At 37.7% G+C, this 25323-nt stretch overlaps 1 protein-coding gene across 2 annotated transcripts in view; it reads left to right on the top strand.

The window, feature by feature from the left end:
- Window positions 1-25323, top strand: part of LOC135194948 (serine protease filzig-like) — a 150462-nt gene that overhangs the window by 121700 nt on the left and 3439 nt on the right. For both annotated transcript variants that reach the window (XM_064221175.1, XM_064221174.1), the window contains 3 exons: window positions 19732-22118; window positions 22826-23093; window positions 23749-23935. In XM_064221175.1, coding sequence (XP_064077245.1) covers window positions 19732-22118; window positions 22826-23093; window positions 23749-23935 — 2842 coding nt within the window. The remainder of the gene's footprint in view (window positions 1-19731; window positions 22119-22825; window positions 23094-23748; window positions 23936-25323) is intronic.

Genomic DNA, 25323 nt, shown 5'->3' with positions numbered 1-25323 from the left:
AGAGAGAGAGAGAGAGAGAGAGAGAGAGAGAGAGAGAGAGAGAGATGCCCCTTAGCGTATAAACATTATCCTTCCTAAGTCTTCGGAGTACCGTTTAACGGATGATACATGAAAGCAGAGTCCCCGGTGGGAGTGGGGTATGGATGGGGGTGTTGGAAGGGTGGGGGAGGGGAGGGGGGGGAGGGGAAAGGGGGAGGGGGGGATTAGGCAGAGAGAAGGGGGATAGGTTAAAGGAAACCACCTGTTCTCCCACGTCTCCACGCACCGCCAATCAATTGTAGGACGGTAAACAAGAATCCTTTCCCGGAACGTGAGAGAGAGAGAGAGAGAGAGAGAGAATACCTTAGGTATGAAACTATAATTGATAACAGCTAAATGGGAAAGAATGAAATCCCACTTTGGTGTGGAAAGTCGTTTCAAAAATAAAATGTTTACGGACCTCTTCGAGCTGGTGTAAAAATAGCGCAAACTTCCTCCTCCAAGGGTCCAGTTAAGCTGGCCTCACACTAGGCATTTTTTTCTCGAGCAGCGAGCCGTTGCTGCCGAGAGAATGAAAAACCGTGAGTTCTTTTAGCTCGAGATTCTAGCTTCCCAGCAGGACGGGAAGCAACCAGCACGAGCCGCGAGCCACAGCATAGTGTAAACAAACAAGATGGCTGCTGCTGATAAGACGTACTCTCCTGAGACCACTCTTGAACCCACAAACGTTTTTTTGTTACTCTTGCATTCACGTAAGTTTCCGAGAAATAAACCACTGCAGCGCATTTTTGCAACAGTCCGACAATTTCTGGGCGCCATGATGATATCAGCTGATCAGTTTTGTTTACTTTTTCCTACGGCTCCTCGAAACCACGAGTTCCTAGTGTGACGATACAACACTTTTGCTCGCGAGCATCGGGCTGGATGCTGGCCAAAACCACGAGCAAGAAATGACTAGTGTGATACCAGCTTAACAGGAAGGTTCTGGGGTAACATTCTCTCTCTCTCTCTCTCTCTCTCTCTCTCTCTCTCTCTCTCTCTTTCTCTCTCTACTTAGAGGCTCGCTAATGTATCGTATTTTGTCTGAGAAGGATTCTGCTTTGGTTAATCTGTATTCGACTAAAAAAATTTCTCTTTTATGATTTTTATGAAATGGGCAAAGGTAACCCTTTGCTCTCACGAGCGATGATAAAGTCTCTCTCTCTCTCTCTCTCTCTCTCTCTCTCTCGTAGTAGCCATCTTGTTTCGTTCCCGCGCGAAGTCAGATTAATCAACAGATATCACAAGTTTAACATACGTCTAGAATTTGAGAAATATCTAGAAGTGTTCGTGAACTATCGGTGATAAGATTAGTGTGGAAAATAGTAGGATAAAGCGTCTTCTAAGTTAGTTTATCAAGTGTAATACTGTAAATCAGAACAAGATGGCAGTAAGTTCCAACTGCGGGAAGAAATGCGAAATTTAGCCTGCTTGGCAGATTCGCAATACGATGAGGTAGCATGAAGGGAACAGGCAGTTCTCATCTATGAGATCAGCAACAGTCCTAACCAAAAAGATACAAAGCATTCATAGATATATATATTAGAAGGATATAATCCTTCAACTGAAAACATCTTGAAAATAATTGAAGAAGTTCCAAATAAAATCCAAGTGGTCAAGAGACTCATAAAGAAAATATACATAAACCAACATATTCCGACAAAGAAAATGAATAAGGTGAACCTTGTGAATATCCTAATTGATGCATTAGGAAAAAGAAAGAATGCCCAAAAGCATTTGCAAACTGTGTAAGGTGTGGTATATCATAGTTAATCCACAAAACCTAATCAGAAAATGTGCTGCATAAAACATTCCAACCCATCCACAATGTGCTGAGGTAATGCAAGATATGAGAAAAAAAGATGAAAAGATCAAGAATATTTTGCTCAACATGTCTATCATGGATAGACAATGTTATTAAATCAAGATTGAATGTACAAATAGTTGAGGATGAAGAAGAAGAGGAAGAGAAGGAGAAGAAGGAAAATGGAAGAGAAGTAAAACAAAACTGAAATGACAGAAAAAAAATAAGAAAACAAGAACAAGATAAAAGTATGGATGCAGAGATACTCATTGATACTTCATATGAGGCAATAAAGCAGCATACTTACGAAGAAATAAATTACGATATGACAAACAAAAGAAAATCCCGAAGAGGCCCTACCCAGATCTACACAATGACGGGGAAGAGGAAAAAATAGACAAAAAAGACAAAGTCTGCAACCTTTTGGAAAGAGGGAATTGCAGATTTGGAGAAAGATGTTACTACAAACATCCTAAGGTATGTCACAACTATGAAATATATGGTAAATGTGCATACCTAGATGGCTATGAGGATGATTGCAGAGATCTGCAAATTGCAGTCCAAAATATGCAAAACCTAAAGAAGGAAAAGGATGTAAGTTCGACAAAAAATGTAAATATATGCACCCTGTAGCCATGAATCATAATCAAATAAATATCAATCAGTAATAAAATCCAAAATAAGAAATAACAAATAAAGAGAGGAATAAAGCAATATCAAGTAAAAGAAAAAAAGCAAGAACCATCAATGAAATATGCAGAGATGTCAGCAAAAAATTTCCTTTCAAAGCACAGCTCCAAGATTCTACTCAAGAGTATAACTAACTGTATTTATTATGCAACCGAGGATATTGCAGATACCGAGAAAATTGCAGATTCAGACACAAAATGAATAATTATGATGAAGGAAGATCAAATATTATGGAAAGTTGGATTTTTTAATGTCAGAATTTCTGGAATGAAAAGAACAACATACCAGAACAGGAAAGAGACATTGGGAAAATCCTTATTATTACCAATATTAAATGAAGGAGAAAACACGCAAACCATCATAGTGATGAATGCGCAGGTTTTAGTTACGAGTAACTCAAAAATAAAAATGGAGTACTTAAAGAAGAACTAACCCAAATTGAAAAGAAAATAGATATAATGAATATAAGTGAAACCTGTTAGTTTTTTTCCCAAGAGACTGGGAATGATGATCAAATAAAAGGGTTTTGGGTTCCAAACTTATAGATCAGATAGAAAAAACAGGAATCAAGGGGGAACCGCAATATATGGGAAAGACAAAAAACCAAGGAAAAATATATGAGAAATAATAGTAACTCAGAATGTGAACTAATAGCGGTAGAATTTGAATCTGAAAATTAATGAACTAGTAATATATAGACCTCCTAATACTAAAGAGTTTTGACTTAATAATAGAAAAAATTGGATGATATATGTAGAAATCACAAGGACTGGACTATTCTCCTATCTGGAGACTTCAACTCCTTTTGTAGACTGGAAAGAACGAATAGGAGATTGTGGTTGTACTTATACATATAAAAAAGAGAGTAATCGTAGTGCAGAAGATAAGAGGCAATTCGAAAAGCTATTAGATATGCTACTAGAATACAACATTCAACAAATAAATCACCTGCCAACAAGAAAGGAAAAATACTTTAGACCTAGTATTTGTGAACGAGATGATTATGTTAAAGAAATAATAGTTTATAATGCGAGTATTTCAGACCATAATGTCATAGAATTAACAGTCCATTCCAAAGCAAGTGAAAACAGAGATAAGCAAGAAATGAAAAAGTGGGTATGGATATGGAAAATACAACTTCTACAGTAAAAATATAGAATGGTCAGAAATAAATGAAGAATTAAACAAAGATTGGGATAACATTTTCGTAAGTGATGACATAAGGTTAAATACGGAGATATTATATATTTTAGAGAAAATAGTGGATAAATATATACCGAAGAAGAAGAGTAAACATCAGTCCATGCATACCAAGAGACAGAAGGATCTTGTTCCAGAAAATCAGAAAGTGGAAAAAAGGTCTTGCAAAAGAAAAAAATGCATGGAAAGTTATATAGAAACTAACAGTAAGATTGAAATGCAGAACAAAAGATTATACAATCAAAAGAAAATGAAAACGGGACTTGGAAGAAAAAAACCCTAATAAATATCAAGCAAAACCCCCAAACTATTATACTCATGCGCGAAAAAGATGAATAAAAGAAGAATAGAAATAGGCCCTCTAAGAATTGAAGGAGATTAACGAATGAAAAAAAGGAAATTTGCAACATATTTGCAGAACGATATAGAGGAAGAATTTGTTCACCCCTAGAAAATAGATAATGAAGATAATGATATAGAAGTAAGGACGAAAATAGTGAATATTTAGCTGACATATATATTATGAAGCTGATATTGTGCAGGCAATTAATGAAATTAAAAATGGAGCTGCAGCAGGGCCTGATGGAGTTCCTGCTATTTTGTTAAAGAAAGTAGTTCATTCTATCGCAAAGCCACTTGCAATATTATTAAGACAAAGTGTAGATACAGGCAAGATTTATGATGAGCACAAATTAGCATATATTACCCGCCCTACTTTCAAAAGTGGATCAAGACTAGAGGCAAGTAATTATAGGCCTGTGAGTCTAACATCACATATTATGGAAAGTAATGAAAAAAGGGTAGTGAAGAAAAATATTATGAAACATTTAATAAAAAATACTTTGTTTAATATAGGACAACATCGGTTTCGTACCCGGAAAACAAAAGTACACAAACCCAACTGTTAGTCCACCGTGAGAACATATTCAAAAATATGAAAGGCGGAAAAGAACAGATGTGGTTTATCTAGACTTTGCAAAAGCTTTTGACAAGGTAGACCATAATATATTAGCGAAGAAATTAGAAAAACAAATATTCGTGGATAAAGTAGGAAGATGGTTAAAAGAATTTTTACACAACAGAACAGATAGTTATTGCAACGATGAGAAGTCGGATGAAGCCAAGGTATATCCGGTGTGCCACAAGGTACGGTGTTAGCTGCAATACTGTTTGTTATTATATGATTGAAGACAATAGACAGTAATGTTAAGGATTCGGTAGTGAGTATTTCGCTGATGACACAAGAATAAGTAGAGAAATTACTTGTGATGAAGATAGGAACGCTCTACAAAGAGACCTTAACAAAGTATATGATTGGGCAGAGGTAAATAGGATGGTATTTAACTCTGATAAATTTGAATCAATAAATTATGGAGACAGAGAAGAGAAGGAAAGCTATATGCATATAGGGGACCTAATAATGAGACAATCACAATAAGGAAGCAGTTAAAGACCTTGGTGTGATGATGAATTAGGAACAACATGTTTATGCAATGATCAATACCAATTCTATTGGCAAAATGTAAAGCAAAAATGGGAATGTTGTTACGGCACTTTAAAACAAGAAAAGCTTGAACACATGATTATGCTTTATAAAAACATATGTTCGTAGTCCGCTTGAATATTGCAATATGATATGGTACCCACACTATCGAAAGGATATTGCACAGATAGAGAATGTACAAAGGTCCTTTACAGCTAGAATAGAAGAAGTTAAGGACCTTGACTACTGGGAAAGACTACAACCTTTAAAATTATATAGTCTAGAAAGGAGAAGAGACGCTACATGATAATTCAGGCATGGAAACAGATAGAAGGAATAGCAGAAAACATCATGGAACTAAAAATATCAGAAAGAGCAAGCAGTTGTAGATTAATAGTGCCCAAAAATATACCATGGAAAATAGGAAAGCACACAGGACATTAATCCTCCACTACGCATTAGCATCGATAATGCAGCGTCTATTCAATGGCGTTGCCCAGCTCATCTGAGGAATATAACAGGAGTGAGCGTAGATGTGTTTAAGAAATAAGGTCGACAGGTATCTAAGCTGCATCCCAGACCATCCACGATTGGAAGATGCAAAATATACCGGAAGATGCATTAGTAATTCTCTGGTAGACATTAGAGGTGCCTCACACTGAGGGACCTGGGGCAACCCGAACAAACTGTAAGGTCTGTAAGGTAAGGTCTCTCTATTTTTTGTTAATTTTTATGAAATGAGCAAAGTTAAACCTCCTTTGCCCTACTGTGAATTCAATGTTTGTATTGTGTAATAAGGAAAAAAAATTAAATAGACCTAAGCCTTCATTTCTTATTCAAGAAGTACACGTTTGGCCAAATTCCTTTTTTCGCATGTATTCTTCGAGAAAAAATGACAGTAGTGTCAGTCATAACTATATAAGATATTTAAACCCTGGGGTTCTTTGAAGTTTTACAACAAAATTTGGCTTATTTAATGAATTGATTTATTTTTATTTATTCAATGTAATTTATTTTCTTATTCTTAAGACATTAAAGTCGTGTTGCCCTCAAGGTCCACTTCTGTGTATAACAAAAATTCTTAATTGTTCATTCACAAACATTTAAAAATGTTCCCTTTATTTTCAAGAATCATCAACCATAAATAACATTTGGCAACTCGTATCAAATGCTCTCAACTCTGTAGCGACTGAGATCGCTGTAATGTAACGAAGGAAGAAGTAAGTGTCTTCGTGGCCGTGTTTGTGGTAAACAACAGTTTATTTGTTTATTTTGGAGCTTCTGCTTCGACGAGGTTATACCTCTAATTTAAACCTTACAGTAAAATAGCTACGACATTTATGTTAAGAAAATGGTGGAAATGCTTTGTTTACGTTTATGAAGGTTTAGATTTGCAGTTGTCGTGTTCGTAAATTTGACCTACATTAAGTAGATACCTATTTTTCAAGACACGTAGTACCAGGGTCAATTATACATTCATGGAAATGCATCTGGAAGTGAAAGTTAAACGCCTCCATTGTCATGGAAATGAAATTGATCAGATAAGAGAAGTGTTCGAAACCTCCAGCTTAGATGTCAAGACGAATTATCACGGAGCAATCTTTCCAGCACAAACAATTACAGCCGCCTACAGAAAGAAAGCTGACCCCGCGACGAATGGAGAGAAAGTAGTATAATCGTGGAAGTCCAACAAAAGGCATTAGTTACCCTTTACCAAGACGCGACACCATCTCTCCGTTTTCTATGACCTCTCCTCCTACCCCGAGATGACAATGCCATTCGCTCACGACACCAAACAACATAAATAACGAACTGTGTACGTAAAAAAAAAAAAAAGAATAAACAACTTTCACTCCGTGTGCTAATATCGAGTTTCTCACGACCTCTTTGAGGGTACCACAAGGAGGAGCTGAGAGAAGATGGCTAAAGTAACTGTTTATCTCTTGATTTCTCTTCGTTGAGTCTATGCTTCGCCAGGCGATTTCATGTTTGGGAGTCCACTGAATTCCTTTATCGAAAACCATTCGAGAATATATATATAAAAAAGCCGCATATCGAGAGGTTTCTCCCAGCGCATCCACGATGATGACGAATCTGCATAGCAGGCATTCCATTCTCGAAAAACGCAGATGACGAAAGGAAAGTAATTAAAGCCCTTAAGTAGGTTAATTGCAGCTCGGCTTTTTCCGCTCTTCGGTTAACGAAGCAGAACTTGTGGTTGCGGGAGGGAGGCAGAACTTATATTGAGAGAGATGCTTCGTGTTTATGACGCTCACATTTTTCTTCCCTTTGTGTGAGGCTTATAGTTCGACTTGGATATGCTTGATGAGGGTAATAAGCTGTTGTAGGAGTATTTTGATGAATCGAGTGACCACAAATTATAATTATTCGTGTTTTCTTTTCCTTAAAAGTGGTTCAGGGTTGGGTCAGATACGTCAAAAAAGGTCTATAGACCTTGCGTCAAAGTATATAAACTCTTGGTATTTCGTTGTGTTTTGCAAGGATGTGGAAGAATAAGAACGTATATATATATTTTGAGCTATTTAGACGAATTCCTTCTCAGAATTAGCGTGCTGATTATTTACAGTAAGTAACCTGATGATTTATTGTGTACCGTTGTAACAAATACATTATACATTGTAAATCATATATGAACCGTAGGGGGGTTAGTTCCGTCAGTGGACCTCATGCGGTACACTGTAGGCATTACTTAAGGTTCTTTGCAGCGTGCCTTCGGCGCCTAGCTGCAACAACCCCTTTCGTTCCTTTTACTGTACCTCCTTTCATATTATCTTTCTTCATCTTATTTCCACCCTCTCCTAACACTTGATTCGTGGTGCAACTGCGAGATTTTCCTCCTGTTTCACCTATCAAACCTTTCACTGTCAATTTCCATTTCAGCGCTGAATGACCTCGGGTCCCAGTGCTTGGCCACTGGCCTAGATTTGATATTCAACTTGAATCATATATGTTTTATGTATGTTTATTTTATGGAATATACCAACCACAGACTAAATTCTGAGAGATTCTAAGAGAAAACTTCAGATTTTATGTATATGTTACCCTGCTTGAAGTGACCTTTCACATTCGCCAGCCAGACAGGAGAAAGTATAAAAAAACCTTTTTATCTAAACTAGGAATATCCTGAGGCGTCATGGGACCATATCTTTTCTTATCACAGCTCCTTATATCCTGGTTCTACTTGTCACAGCGCTTCGGGGGGGGGGGGCCAGTTTCCTAATGACCAGGGCCCTGCGGTAAACAGATTTACACACCTTTCTGTGTTTCTGTGTTTAGTGGGCTCTGTTTTTTTTTTTTTTTTTTTTTTTTTTTTTTTTTTCCAGTTGCTGTCGTTCGAAATTTAAAATATCAGACATTCATTAATCTCTCTCTCTCTCTCTCTTTGTTTTTTTTAGAGAGGACATCATCATGCATTAGCAAGCAAAAAAAAAGCAAAAAAAAAAAAACAGAAAATTGAGAAGACAAACATCCATCATGAATTAAAAAAAAAAAAAAAAAGAGAGAGAGTGAAGACAACATCATCATGAATTAACAAACCAAAAAAAGGCAAAAAAAGGAGAAGACAGCAGCATGAATTAACAAGCAAAAAAAACATCAACATGAAATAGCAAATAAAAAAAGAGAGAGAAGACTACATCATCATGAATTAACAACCCCCAATAAAAGCAAAAAAAATAATAATAAAATAAAACAAACTGCTTGTGTGCTTTTAAAGTACTTTGTTTACGGTCAGCTGCCATGAGTTGTTTACGTTTATTTTTGCTGGTTGGGAACTCACTCTCTCTCTCTCTCTCGTTCAGTACCAGACAGCTACTCTTTCTGAATAGCTGCTATCACTATAGCTGGTTCACTTAAGGTAGATTCTTGGGCGAGCCCTAGGCTTACGAGACGTTTGTTTAGCGACAGCTGATTGGCTAGTACCGGGAGGTATAGGCAGCTCCCGGCCAATCAGCGGCTGCCAGACAAACGTCTCGTAGGCATAGAGCTCACCCTAGAATCTACCTTAAGTGAACCAATAATACTATAACACACATCTGATGCTAGCGAAGGTTCCATTACAACCCGTGCTGTTATTTCTGTTATTGGAGTTATTTTCGACTGATATTTCTGTTATTGGAGTTATTTTTTACTTGTTATTTCTGTTATTGGAGTTTTTTTCGACTTGTTATTTCTGTTATCTGAATGATTTTCGACTTGTTATTTCTGTTATTGGAGTTATTTTCGACTTGTTATTTTTGTTATTGGAGTTATTTTCGACTTGTTATTTCTGTCATTGGAGTTATTTTCGACTTATTTCCGTTATTGGAGTTATTTTCGACCGTAATTTCTGTCATTGGAGTTATTTTCGACTGATATTTCTGTTATTGGAGTTATTTTCTACTTATTTCTATCATTGGAGTTATTTTCGACGGATATTTCTGTTATTGGAGTGATTTTCGACTTTTAGCTCTGTTATTGGAGTGATTTTCGACTTGTTATTTCTGATATTGGAGTTATTTTTATGTCTTTATTCAGACGTTTTTGTTGTTGAGTAACAGGTCGATTTTTTTTTTTTTAAGTTTTAAATTGGTTTGTGGTTCTAGGTCGCGCGCGTGTGTGTGAAAGTATGTTATTTTTTGGGCTGTTATTGTCGTTGTATGTGTTATTTTTTGGGCTGTTATCGTCGTTGTATGTGTTATTTTTTTGTGCTGTTATCGTTGTATGTGTTATTTTTTGGGTTATTGTTGTATGTGTTATTTTTGGGGCTTTTTTATATATAGGGCAAAATTATATAATATAAATAAATATACATATATATAGACATCCATCTATATTATATAATAAATAATATATATATATAAATATATATATATAATAGATATATGTATATATATATATATATATATATATATATATATTTTATATATATATATATATATATATATATAATATATATATATAACGTACGTTACTTGAAAACTCATGCGACATTAAAATTATCATAAACGAAGCCTCAGTCTCGCAAATTAAGTAAAACGACGCCACTCTGCTTTTTATTCCTCATGCACAAATGACATCGGTCATGCGAGCGCTTTAAAATTATATACACGATTCAAAACCATTACTTTTTTACCCCCTCCGCAAAGGAAGTGGGATCGTTGGCAACCACTTCTACACCCTTCCATTACAGCTTAATGGCGTCTCATCAGCCAACGGGTGACATCCCGTATTGGGATTGAAATGAGAACGTATGGTATACTATTCACTTCCCGATCTTCCCTCGCTGCGCGTGCTGGCGTTCCAGCGCGCTCACGAGCTTTCGTGGATAATGACGTTCCTTAACCTTGGGGATCTCTCTCTCTCTCTCTCTCTCTCTCTCTCTCTCATGCGGAAATATATGTCAAATTGTCCCCGTTTGTCGCGAAAGTATAAATGCCCAGCTGTTGTTAATGAGTTAGATTATGTCTGTAATGTAATTGTTTTTTTTTTTATTTTTTATATCCGAGTTAGTTATTGTTGCTTTTCTTGGATGTTTTCTGTATTTATTTATTTATTTTTGTAGATCTGGCTTGTGAGAGAAATTAGATTTAAAGTACAGCACTCGTTAAAAAAGCCTTCCCAGAGAGAGAGAGAGAGAGAGAGAGAGAGAGAGAGAGAGAGAGAGAGAAATTTAAAATACAGCACTCGTTTAACAAAGCCTTGCCGGAGAGGAGAGAGAGAGAGAGAGAGAGAAGAGAGAGAGAGAGAGAGAGAGAGAGTACATTGTCACAGGTCAGGTCAAATTCCTCGGGCGCATGAAAAAATACCTGTAATTATTCTACTTGAGAGATTATTATTGTCTTGAATTATGCTTTGAAAATGTTTATATTTTTGGTAAAATTGTGGTGAAGGCACAAGGAATACGCGCGTCAAGTAAAAAATACTATACTTATTCCGTTCTTCATATATGTATAGTATATAAGCGAATCCCACGGGAAAATGACAGTCAGAAATCCAAGCGCTTTCGTCTTTACTCAGACATTGTCAAGGAGCTAATGAAGTACAATTGGAGAGAAAGGTCTCAGGTACAAAACAAGATCAAGAATACCAGATGGTTAATTGTCAAAAGGGTAAAAATTAAAAGAGAATATCCAGGATTATCGGATATCACACGGTCACAAACCTAAACAGATTGACCATAACCGAAATTACAAAGTATCTTTGCAGTCCAAAACATGTAAAAACTGAATATATTAATTTTGTTGCTTATATTTATCTACAACTTTCTTCATTATGAAAGCATCAAGTTTAAATAAACCAAGACTTAAATTTAGAACATTTCTATTGTTTGACTTGATGAAACAAGATTCAATGATATTCCTTTTAACTGTGTCATTACATGGGATTAAGGCTCTTGCTTGAGTCCAGTTATTAGGATGGTCTAAATCTCTCATATGTACGAATAATGCATTCGATATTTGCCCAGTTCTCACAGAATATTGATGCTGTTTGAGACGTTGTGAAAGAGATTTACCGGTCAGTCCGTAATAGACTTTATCACACTCTTTGCAAGGAATTTCATATATGCAGCCTGGAAGATCTTTAGGAGAATTTTTGATTACTAAACTCCTGACATTAATATTACTGAAAACAACATTTATGTTAAGAAGCTTTAAAATTCTAGGAATATCTAAAAACCTTTCATCATAGGGTAATTTTAGAATGTTATTCTTACTAAATTCAAGTTTGTCATTAGTTGAATAAAATGTTTTTCTAGCTCTTTTCCATGCCACATCTACAAAAGTCCTTGGGTATTTAAGTTTCAATGCAATATCATAAATAGTTTTAATTTCAGCGTCAATAGACTGGGGGCTACAGACACGTAAAGCCCTTAGGAACATCCCAGAAAAAACAGAGAATTTAACATATTGATGGTGATTGGAGTAGTAATGAACATAAGAGGCAATGTTAGTTGATTTTCGAAAGACTGAAAAGGTGAAATTTATATCATTTCTATGGACAGTTACATCAAGAAAATTCAAATTACAATTTCTTTCTTCCTCTACAGTAAATTTTATATAAGGGACTAAATTATTGAGATTATTAAGGAATTCCTGGAGATTTTCATGAACTGGCTAAATACAGAAGATATCATCCACATATCTAAACCAAATAACTTTTTGGGGCAAAATTCTTGGTAAGAGTTTTGTCTCAAAAAATTCCAAGTAAATATTGCGAGGGACAGGAGATAAGGGATTACCCATAGCCATGCCAAACTTTTGTACAAAAAATTCCCCATTAAAACAAAATTTACTATCTTTGATACATAACCTTATGAGACTAATAGTCACGTGCATCTACTGCGATTTTTTAAGCATGTATAGTATATATGTATGTATGTATGAGTGGATCTACATTCGTGTGTATGTGTGTGTATGTGCGTTTGAAGGAAAACGTGAGAGCATATTCTTATCTGTCAAAGCAACGTTGAAAGCTGAAACTATGGATTAGTCTTTCATTTTTGCTAAAGATACAAAGAGAGAGAGAGAGAGAGAGAGAGAGAGAGAGAGAGAGAGAGAGAGAGAGAGAGAGAGAGGTGGGGGAGGGGGGGACCTGGGATGGGCCACTTCCGGGTGAAGACGGCACAGGGCCAGAGTGCAGTTTCCGAAATCGTGCCGGAGATCGTAAGAGAAATTATGCTCTCTTTCTCTCTCTCTCTCTCGCTAGTCGAGTTCCTTTGATAATTGCCTAATAATTATTTCCCTTCAATGTCTATCTACCTATCTATCTATATATCTAGTAATTGTATTATTTTAAGTTATAGTATTCTTAAAAACAGCACGTTTCAGTATAATGCTAGGGTACTTTCGTACACGATATTAATTTCAAAAATTGTCATTGTGTACGAAAGTATCATCGATCATTATGCTCTACCGTGCTGTTTTTAAGAAGTCTATAAGTTTAATCTAGTGTGATTGCTAGATAGAAGTATAGAAAATGGAGAAGTTTACTTTTCAGTTTTAAGTATAGATTACATACGAGTAGATAACCCTCTACGTGACTGTAACGAAAACACAAACCTAAGCATTAGCGTGGTCCTTGTGGGTAAATTCCGAGACACCAAGACCCTCTCTCTCTTCTTGAGGTCTTTTCCGAGACGCTCGTGTGTTTGTTTGTCAGTACGTTTGTTTGTTTGTGCAGAAAGTAGGTGAAGCAATGAGGGTGAAATTCATCGGTGGGAAGGCAGTGGAAGGGGAGACCTTATCGAATGCATTTTTCCTTTCGAGGTGTAACTTGAAAGATGCAGAGAGAGAGAGAGAGAGAGAGAGGTATGAAGATCCTGCTCTCTCCTGTCGATCCTTGGCATGGAATTGGAACATAGAATTTAGGCTGAAGGACCAGCGCTAGGACCCATGAGGTCATTCAGCCCTTACATGGAAATTGACAGTAAAAAAGGTTTGAATGGTGTAACAGGAGGAAAACCTCGCAGTTGTACTTTGAAACAATTGCTATAGAGGGTGGAAAATCAGATAGAAGAAAGAATATGAGTGTAGGTACAGTAAAAGGAATGAAAGGGGTTGCAGCTAGGGACCGTAGGGACGCTGCATAGAACCTTAAGGAATGCCTACAGTGCACCACCACCCCTACGGTGTATCTCGATCTTCGGTGTTACCCAAAAGAAAGTTAACCTGTCTGGGAAACCTCGTAGGGGGTTAGTGCCTTTAGTGCAAAACACGTGGAACACTGTAGGCATTACGTAAGGGTTTTTGCAGCGTCCCTTCGGCCCCTAGCTATAACCCCTTCCATTCCTTTTACTATACCTCCGCTCATATTTTCTTCCTTCCATCTGACGTTCCACGCTCTCAATCAACTGTTTCAGAGAGCAACTGCTTTGAGGTTTTCCTCCTGTTACACTTTTCAAACCTCCTTTTATTGTCGATTTTCCCCTTCATCGCCGAATGACCTCATAGGTCCCAGCGCTTGGCCTTTGGCCTTAATTCTGTATTCTGTTCTTTTACTAGATTAAGGTTTGTCGTCCCTAATTCTTTACTACAAGTGACGGAAGTTGGTTTGGTATCTATGAGAAAATCTGTATTTTTTTTAACACCGCTTGTATATTGTGCTAATAATTGAATTATTTGCTTAGTTTATAATTTTAAACTTAGCGTGCTTAGAAAAATACCGAGTATTTGTCTGTTTCCAATGACTCTCGATGAATTTTTGTTATAAGATCAAACTTTTCCAGCTCGTTTTCCTTCGTAATTCTGTTATGTGACGCTCTATCTAACGATCTCTCGGCACTTCACTTATTTTACAAGGAGTTACAATGATTAGGATGTCTCAAAGACTTGTTAGTCCATCTGAGGAAACATCTTGTGCTCACTTATCTGTAGGAGCAGGTTTTACTGTGCATTCACAGTGCCCTAATGATTTTGTCTAGCTTTCTTTTCAAATCTTCCACACTTTTGCTGTTTACAACTTCTGGTGGCAGTTTATTCCACCTGTCACGTATCTTGCATGTAAAGAAGTTCCCACACTGGGGTGTGTTGTATCTCTTCAGTTCTAGTTTCCATCCATTATTTCTTGTCCAGTGTATATAACCACTCAAAAGACAGAGAGAGAGAGAGAGAGAGAGAGAGAGAGAGAGAGAGAGAGAGAGAGAGAGAGAGAAGAATGTACTTTTGCAAGGGTTCGTATTCTTAAAATCTGAAATTCTTACTGATTATTAAAGTGCTTGGTGTCTTGTTTTTTCCATAGGTGAACGTTGCATGCATATATATATATATATATATATATATATATATATATATATATATATATGTATATATATATTATATATATATGTATATATATATACATACATATATATATATATATATATATATATATATATATATATGACGTATAAGTGGGTATGCATATATTTTATATGTATTGTATTATATATATTTGCATATACAAATAATGTTCATATGTATATTTACATATACATTTTATAATATATATATATATATATATATATATATATATATACACATATATATATATATATATATACTATATCTATATATATATATATATATATATATATATATATATATATATATATATACACACGTACATACATACATTCACATACATACTCACGTGTACATACCAAAGATGCAGCAAGCTTGCATAACTGTATCGTTTAACCCATCCAGTCAGTTTTTCCTTACGACAAAAAAAGAAAGAAAAAAAGAGCGCATCGTTCTTTTGAAGTTCACGTTTAACAAAAGCGTTTACGGTACTCCCCTAATGAACCAAAACTCGAATGGCTGCGAGAGTTAATGGGCAATTATCGCATTCAAATATTTATTTACGGATGTTTTCAACTACTGTTTTTTTTTTCTTTTAAGCTACTTGTTCGGCCCCAGATGACTATAGATGCCTTAACGGGACCTGCATATGAGACGCATTTTTTGAAAATAATGGGCCCCCCCTGTTTGTTAGTAGACAATGACTTGCAAGAACAAAATATTCCCCCCCCCCAAAAAAAAAAAAAAAAAAAAATATATATATATATATATATATATATGCACATATATTTATACATATATGTAGTATATGTATTTATATAAATGTGTGTGTATATAGAGTATATATATATATATAGATATTTATATATAAAGAAATTTATAAAAATATATGTATATGTATATTATATAAATATGTGTATAATAAGTTTAGAAATAAAGTATTAAAATATGAATATTATACTATATATATATTTCTATAAAATATATATGGATATATATATATATATATATAATATATATGTACATACATATATATTAACCCCCTTACCAGAAAATTCTCTTTCTCTCTCTCTTTTCATGTTTAACATTTAACGTCTAATATTCATGTATAGAAATCTATTCAACGTTACTGTCTTCTAAAACAAAACACACGTGAAGAACAATCTGAAATACCTTTATAGTACCTTTCAGTTACGTATTTAAAAAAGAAATTTCAATTTGGTTCCTCAAAATCACACGACTGTGGCTTCTCGAAATGACCCAAAAAATTATTAATCCAAAATTTGGATTCGTTCTTTTTCGAATGACGATTATTCTAACTGTAAAATTATTGAAATCGTGCGCGATTTCGTGGCCCATCAAATGAAGCGAAGCATCTCTCTCTCTCTCTCTCTCTCTGTGATAACCAAGCTTAATCTTTCGTTTATAAGTTTCATTCATATTAATATATTCCCATTTACTAATAATGCCTTTTTCGTTATTCTCACTCCCCCCATCTAAAAGTCACCCGATTATAGATTTGATGATACTTTCAGTTGAATTTTCGCTCTACCCGCTTTCAATAACTCTGGTTTTCGTGAAGGAGAAATCATTCATTTTCCTTTTGAAGACGCAATGAATAAGGTCACTGCTGGCTCTCATAACTGCAGTGGTTTGGTTCGAATCCAGTGATAAGTAACTTATATATATCTTATAATTCCCAGTGAGCTTTCATAGCCTTGTGGAAGTTATAAGATATGCAGATCTTTACATACTCGTACAACTAAACAAGCGTTTAAATTTAATTTTATTCATAAATGTGCTTGTATAGTTATACATAGACTCGCACGTACACATACATATGCGTAACCCTATCTGTATTCATTCTTTGATGCTGCATAGGTATACATAGCCTCTTATGCACACACATGTACATAATGTCAACAGCAACGTGCCACGATCACCTAAATATCAGAAATCTGCGCATGCGTCCTGACAGAAACATCTAGTCTCGTCGATTGCACTCAGAAGCGATCGGTGTTGTCCAATTCTCGACCTGCATCCGATTTGAGTTCGTACCTTCGCATTCCGAACGGTAAATTGAAATTCGTTTTGGGTTGTACAGGCCCTTTGTAAGACGCTGGGATTTTTTGCGCTTTCGTCCAATCGGGAAAATTCTGGTCATGGCCTTTAAGAGTCAGGTGCCGCTGTTACTGAGAGATGTTTGCTAGCGGACTTTGGCAGAGTGGGTATGGAACCATATTAGGCAATTAATTAGGGGTCTTGGGTTATCAAAAGGTTTACTTCTCCCTTCTACTTTTATGCCTCGCCTTCGTTTTCTGTCTATCATATCCATCTTCTTGCTTATTAGTCATGCAAGTGCTCTCAAATAATCAGTTTTCTTTCGCTGCATTTTTGTGATTCTGTGCCAGTTTCAGATCTGTTAAGCTTTGGGCGAATATTTCCTTAAGTGCACAGTTTATCGTATTTCAATATATCTTTCATTCAACTCCGTAAATTACATACCATACGGTTTTCATAGTTAGTGTCTTTCTAAATGGCGTATCCGTTATACAACCATAATTGAAGTACTGGTAAAAAATAAAAATAATAAAAAAGCGTTTATCAAAGTTGCGCCATATTGTGTCTCGTATAAATCACCTCTCCCCTACCCCCGTCCCTTTCCCAGGCTCTCTTCTTGTTACGTAGGTTCTGCCTTCTGGACCATTGTACACATTCTGGTTGACTGGTCAAGGGAGATCATTACAACAGAGAAGGAGTTTATGGGAGTTTTAAAAGTTACTCCTATAGTTTACCGTAGTCTAGGACTGAAATCACAGACCGTTACAGGTGTTAAAATCTACGTTCGACTGTATAGTGAGCTTCAGTAATTACAGTAAAGCATTCAGTCGAACTGTGACCCAAATATATCGGGAATACGATGCAGCATCATACGACTGTTAGAATCTAAGACTGTGCGGTGGCTTTCAGTGAAAGCACAACTACGGTCTTATATTTCAGTTTCAAGGCGTATTGTGATATCATGTATCTGAATACGATGCAGGATCATACGACTGTTAAAATCTAGTTTGACTGTATGGTGAGTTGCAGTGAAAGCATATACGGTCTTATTTCAAGGCGTATTGTGACCCCATTGTATCGGGAAAAGGAATATACTACGATGCAGCATCAGAAACACACACACACACGCAGTGGCTGTTGTAATGCTTCGTGCGAAGCGACCTGCATCGTGATGTTATTAAGAGAAATCAGCTTCCAGTCGTCACTTTCGTTTGGTTGGCCTATTTTCTCCCGCACGATTTCAAAGTGCGGAAGTAGTGGAAGGCGCGCCCGCCAAGAAGAAGCTCCCGCCCAAGTTCTCCCCCTCCCTCCCGCACATGCGCAGGGCGACCTTGAGAAGTGGAATTAACCCTCATTCCACATCGCAGAATGAAGTGATTATCTCGGAGGAGGAAGAGTGATTGAATAGTGTTGTTTCTCGCCGCTCTGATACTTCGGCCGTAATTGAGGTCAATGACAGAGCAGCGGCGTTATTATCAGCTTCAAATATGCACGAAGATCACTGCTCGGTTTATTAGGCCGAGCTGAAAATGATGTTCACTTTCGAATTTACGTGTCAAAGATCCGTGTGCACGTTTTCACTGAACGCGAGTTCAGTGTATTTAGATGGGTGGAGTAATTAGCGTGTAAACCATCGGCAGACTTCCAGTTTTTATTTCCTAGTCTCGCACGAGAAATGTTAATTTGGGATTTTGAATTCTCATGCACAAAAAAAAAAAAATTAGTATGTATATGTATGTATGCATAATACACGTTAAAATTCCCAGCCTTCGCTAGATTCTCTTAAGGTTACTAATTGGGAAATTTGTACCATGTATTGGAGGAATCCACCCACTGTTTATAGTTTTTCTTCTAGCAAACCTTCCAATATATAGTATAATTCCTTGCTTTTTGTTGCACTTAGTGGTTTATTCTCTCTCTGAATAGATTATTTCTGTCAGTGACTTGAAATATGATATTAAATATTTGCTGCGTGAATATCTCGAGAAACCAAACTAGCTAAAAAAAAATAAAAATTCAAAGTTTTAGAAAAATTACAGCTAATAACTGAATCGTCTTATTAACAGGTCATCCTCAGAACTGATACTTGCTGTTATAAGAAAAACTCCTTTTTTTAAATACTATTTTTACTTTTAGTGTCCATTTCCGGTTTATATCGTAAAAAAAAGAAATAGATGTCTCATCAGTCATTTTTGTCCATTTGTGTTTTTGTTAAGAGCTATAAACAGCAAGTCCCTTTATCTCGCAATATCCTTTCATGGGTATGTAGTATATAATTTATGAAAGTCTTATAATGTATGAAATGTCTTCAGATGATAAATACATTGTTAATATCAATTACCTGACAATGTATATATTATTTACAAATGTGTTTCAATGTATGAAATAAATGATATCCTCACATAACTATATATATTATAAGATTATATATATATATATATATAGATATATATATATCTATATATATATATATATAATATAAATATATATATATACATATATAATATCAGCATATACATACAGGGTGTCCATAAAGTCCCAGTACCATTACAAGCGATAGATAGTTGTAATGGTACTGGGACTTTATGGACATCTGTATAATTTGTCAAGTCTTACAGTTGTATGAAACTGATCAATGTTACAGAGACATCATTAATGAAGTCAAATCCTAAACTGAATCATGTTTCCTTTTCCAGGATCGTTCTCGACCCAACGAAAACTGAAGATTGAGCCCAGCGTGTGCAAAGGGCCGGCTGGGGAGCCGGGCATATGCATGTTCAACTTCGAGTGCTACCAGAGGGGCGGTCACGTCGTAGGCACCTGCATCGACGGGTTCCTCTTCGGAGCCTGCTGTGACTTACCGGGTGGAGGAGGAGAAGGAGAAGGAGTAGGAGGAGGAGTAAAACTCACAGCTTCAAAAGTGCCATCATCATCATCATCGTCAGCTTCGTTGGACGGAAACCTCCTCCCGTTACAGAACGTGGAACTGGAGGCTGAGACTAGTTTATTAGTGCCTTTGGATAGAACGCCAGAGGATTCACTTAGTAACGGGGGTAGTGGCGTAGGGGAAGACTCTGTAGTTGGCGACGCTATAGATAAACTTCCGAGCACGTTGGATGCGGGCAATGAGCTGGGTAGCTTCAACGGGGAGAGAATTGTGCCGGGTATCATCGCCGTCAGTGCCCCTGGTCAGGAAGCATTAGAGGAAGGGGTATCAGGTCATTCTGGGCATCTGTCAAAGACAACCACTCAGGGATTGACGCTTGCAACTGAAGCATCAGTTGATATCAATCATTTAAGTTCAGCAGGAACTCCCAGCACGACAGAAAACCCTTCAACAACGGTAGCCGATGCTCCATCTACTGAACCGGTGTCCAAATTCAACGGTGAGAGTGAGACTGGTATCCCTGACGTTCTGGCTAACGGTGGCATGATAACGTTCACCGTTGTCGAGAGCGCCACTAAGGAAAATGGAGACTTGGAGGAACTGCCTGACAACACTGAAAAAACCGTGTTGATGACTCTGCCCGACGGGCAGGACGGTTTTGCCACTTACGAAATCTCCAAATACGACGTGACGGACCCACTCCTCGTGTACGAAAACACCGAAAACCCGGGACCGTTGACAGACGTGTCTGATAAAGACGAACTTTACTTTGAGCCTAAACCGACGTCCCACAGACCGTACGTGAGACCGTTCACTGCGAAGAAGCCCGTCAAACAGAAGTTTTCGAAAACGACAACTCCTGCGTCTTTGCAGTGGATCGAGGACTTTTCTCACTCGATTTTCAGCAAGCCGGATGAAACTCAGATTCCAGACACTTCAGATGTCAATTACCTTTCTGAAACTACCGACGCTTCGTACATATCTAACAATGAGATCGACGATTACACAACCCGCACGCCGTATAAAACTACTACGTTAGACATGTTGCCCGAAATATTTCAGACAGAGGAAGGTAATGTACAAACGACAGAAATGACTACAGTAACGACTACCTTGACGACTACCAGCCCACAAGAAACCACAACCCAGAATCTGCCAGACACAGCATCAATAGACGCAACCACAGTTTCCGCTGATAAGCCAGCCACGGAACCAATATTGATTTGGACGCTATCTCCCCAGCCTTCTATCATAAATGCAAGACCGCCAGAATCCGTCTTATCTCTCTTGACTTCGACTCCAAAACCGACCTCTGAGAGACCTGCCCCAGAGGACATCGACCCTTTGCTCTTCTGGACCGTGTCACCCCAGGTGCCAATCATGAGCATAAAACCTCAGACGGTGCCAACGACTCGCCCGCCATCACAAAATGCTGCTGTCACCGATAAACCGGATTTAAATGACCCCCTCGCATTCTGGACTACGGCTAGACCAACCAGACCCAAACCAAGTGACACTGCAGTGTCAGATGACTCGAATGACTCGCTACTTATGGTGTGGACAACAACACGCAGGCCAATTCACACTTTACAGACTCTTAAGCTCTCGACTACTCCTACGCCTACTCGGGCACCTTCAAAAATCACGACCTTGTCGACTGAAACCAGTATCTCTGGATTGGAGTCGGATCTGACGCCAATTATCCCAGGCGACATCCTGCAGGACATAGCCGGGGAGGTTCTCATTAAGCAGCGTAACACAACTGCTAAGCCTTGGGCGACATCGACTTATCCTATCCACGCTGTTTCTCACGACGTTCAAGATGGCAGCAGCGCAACTGGAAATGACCAAAGCACTGCTAGTAGTACTAGTACTACTAGTGCCACCAAATCTACAAGTACGACCACCAGGAAACCGACGACTAACACCACCAGACGACCTGGAGCACAGCCACCGGTCTCTAGAGGGACGACGACGACCACGACTCCAAGGACTACCACAGAGCCAACGACTGAGCAACCCATATCCCCCATTGACCAGTTCATCGTAGACTTCATCAATTCGTCTCCACCCGAAGATCCCGTGACGGCAACATCGACATCGACTACGACGACGACGACAACAACGACAACGACAACAACAACAACAACAGAAAAACCCATTTCCCCACCCATTGATTTCAACCTCTTAGCTCAGGTGAGAATCACGTAACGAGAAGTGACAAGAAGCTCTCTCTTCTCTCTCTCTCTCTCTCTCTCTCTCTCGCTCTCTCTCTCTCTCTCTCTCTCTCTCTCTCTCTCTCTCTCTCTCTCTCTCTCTCTCCTTTTTTGACATACTTGATGAGCTTTGTATTAGAACATCGTATTACAGACATACACAATTCATCCACTTGAATATATGCTTCACATGTTATTCAGAAATCATGACTCTTTATAAGACAATTTATGATCCTTTTAATGATTGTATATATGCTTATTTATGTTTTTATGCGATTCATAGGTATAGATTTCCATCTTGCAGTACTGTATGTTGAGTCATTACAAAGATAGATCCCCTTTTTTTGGTCGAAAGATGAAGATTGATGTAAGCAGATATATTAAAAAGAGTCCAGACTTTCATTTGATATCAATTTGTTAATTTAATATCAACAAAAGTCCTGCAATAAAACAGGATTTCCAGCGAGTTGTACAGTTAATGATTATATTATTGTTTATATATTTTTCTTTGGGGCTTTTACTCCGAAGAATTTTAGACCATTTCGAAGGTAGAGTAACGAGAATCCCAAAGCGCCACCCACGTCACGATAGGAGAGGTTAAATTACTTCTGATCCAGCAAAAACCGTGATTGGATGGCTCGACAGTTATTATTATTATTATTATTATTATTAAACCGTCCATTGCAGCTTTTCAACCTGACCAACTTCGTTCCTGGGGAGGACATTGTCTACCCTGTGCCACCCGAGCTGACCTCGACCTCGACCAAAGCTCCGAGGCCGAAGCCCACCAGCAGACCCTCCCCCAATCCCGTGACCAATCGCATAAATCTGCCGGTCCTGACCTCTGCCCCTACCAAGGGAGCGACGACTACCGCTACGACGACTAGTACGACAACGACTACTTCCCCTACTACGACCCCCTCCACGACGACCAGAGTGTGGGATTTTAAAACAAGTAAGGGCGGAGTTGTGGTGTTTGACAGGTGTTTGACAGGTGTGGGCGTCTTCCTTGCGTCTAAAGTCATGGTGTTGGTATGTTCACGTGAGACGTTTCCTCGCGAGAAAATAAAACAAACAAATTATATTTCATACATTTCATTGAATTCAGAATCTTATCTGTTGATGAGCTTCATTTCAAAATGATTCATTTTCTGCAAATAAAATGGTGAATGAATTGTCATTTGTTGAAGTGTTGAACCTCCAGTCACCATGGAACCTATAAGCACGGTGAATAGTAGGATATACATTAGATATAATCAATACCTAATCTCGTGTGGGACAGAGATAAATATCTGTCTCACAACGGGATCGAACTCAGGTTTTTTTAATTGATAAACAAAGTTGGAAAATTGGTATAAGTGCTACTGTACCTAAGGCTTGTGTACCTGGACTTGTGTGGTTCAGTTAGTGGCACCTTTGCCTTTCAGTTCAATGACCTAGGTTCGATCTTGATGTTAGTATACACATACTAAAAAACCTGGGTTCGATCCTGATGGTAGTACATACAGTATATATATTAAAACCACCCTCCACACATCTTTCAGTAGGCTTAGGCCTACCGAGTCCACCTTCATTTCAAGAAGTTAGTACCATTTCAATCCCTGTTTCAGCTTGTGGCGTTCGGCCCCTGGCCAGGGAGGGCAGGATTGTCAATGGGGAGAAGTCTGATTTTGCCGAGTGGCCCTGGCAAGCCCTCATCAAAGAGTCCACCTGGTTAGGGATCTTCACGAAGAATAAGTGTGGGGGTGTCTTGCTCAACAAGAAATACGTCTTGACTGCCGCTCATTGCCAGCCAGGGTGAGTTGCTAGTTCGGTGTTTATGTATGCTGTTCTCCTGTCTGTTACGTGAGGCATGTGCTGTGTGTGTGTGTGAGAGAGAGAGAGAGAGAGAGAGTTCACTAGACATTTGTATCACCAGCTAGTTTTAGAAGAGAGAGAGACCTTACCTTACAGACCTTACATCTTGTTCGGGTTGGCCCAGGTCCCTCAGTGTGAAGCACCTCTAATGTCTACCAGAGAATTGCTAATGCATCTTCCGGTATATTTTGCATCTTCCAATCTTGGATGGTCTGGGATGCAGCTTAGATTTCTGTCGACCTTATTCTTAAACACGTCTACGCTCACTCCTGATATATTCTTCAGATGAGCTGGCAACGCATTGAATAGACGCTGCATTGTTGATGCTGGTGCGTAGTGGATTAATGTCCTGTGTGCTTTCCTTATTTTTCCTGGTATAGTTTTGGGCACTATTAATCTACCTCTGCTTGCTCCTTCTGATATTTTTAGCTCCATGTTGCTTTCGGCAATTCCTTCTGTTTCCATGCCTGTATTATCATGTAGAGTTCTCTTCTCCTTTCTAGACTATGTAATTTTAAAAATTGTAGTTTTTCCCAGTAGTCAAGATCCTTAACGTCTTCTATTCTAGCTGTAAAGGACCTTTGTACACCACTCTCTATTTGTGCAATATCCTTTTGGTAGTGTGGGTACCATATCATATTGCAATATTCAAGTGGACTACGTACATACGATTTATAAAGCATAATCATGTGTTCAGCTTTTCTTGTTTTGAAGTGTCGTAACAACATTCCCATTTTTGCTTTGCATTTTGCTAACAAAATTGCTATTTGATCATTGCATAACATGTTCCTATTCAACATCACACCAAGGTCTTTAACTGCTTCCTTATTAGTGATTGTCTCGTTATTAGGTCCCCTATATGCATATAGCTTTCCTTCTCTGCCTCCATAATTTATTGATTCAAATTTATCAGAGTTAAATACCATCCTATTTACCTCTGCCCATTCATATACTTTGTTAAGGTCTCTTTGTAGCGAGTTCCTATCTTCATCACAAGTAATTTCTCTACTTATTCTTGTGTCATCGGCAAAACTGCTCACTACAGAGTCCTTAACATTACTGTCTATGTCTGCAATCATAATAACAGAGAGCAATGCAGCTAACACCATACCTTGTGACACACCGGATATTACCCTAGCTTCATCCTATTTCTCATCGTTTGCAATAACTATCTGTTTTCTGTTGTGTAAAAATTCTTTTATCCATCTTCCTACTTTGTCCACTATATTATGTTTTCTAATTTTCTTTGCTAACATATTATGGTCTACCTTGTCAAAAGCTTTTGCAAAGTCTAGATAAACCACATCTGTTTCTTTTCCATTTATCAT

Source organism: Macrobrachium nipponense, chromosome 15 (genome assembly GCF_015104395.2).
Source record: "Macrobrachium nipponense isolate FS-2020 chromosome 15, ASM1510439v2, whole genome shotgun sequence".
NCBI classification, from domain to species: Eukaryota; Metazoa; Arthropoda; class Malacostraca; order Decapoda; family Palaemonidae; genus Macrobrachium; species Macrobrachium nipponense.
The sequence above is the reverse complement of the archived record's forward strand: the minus strand, read 5'-3'. Positions and strand labels throughout refer to the sequence as shown.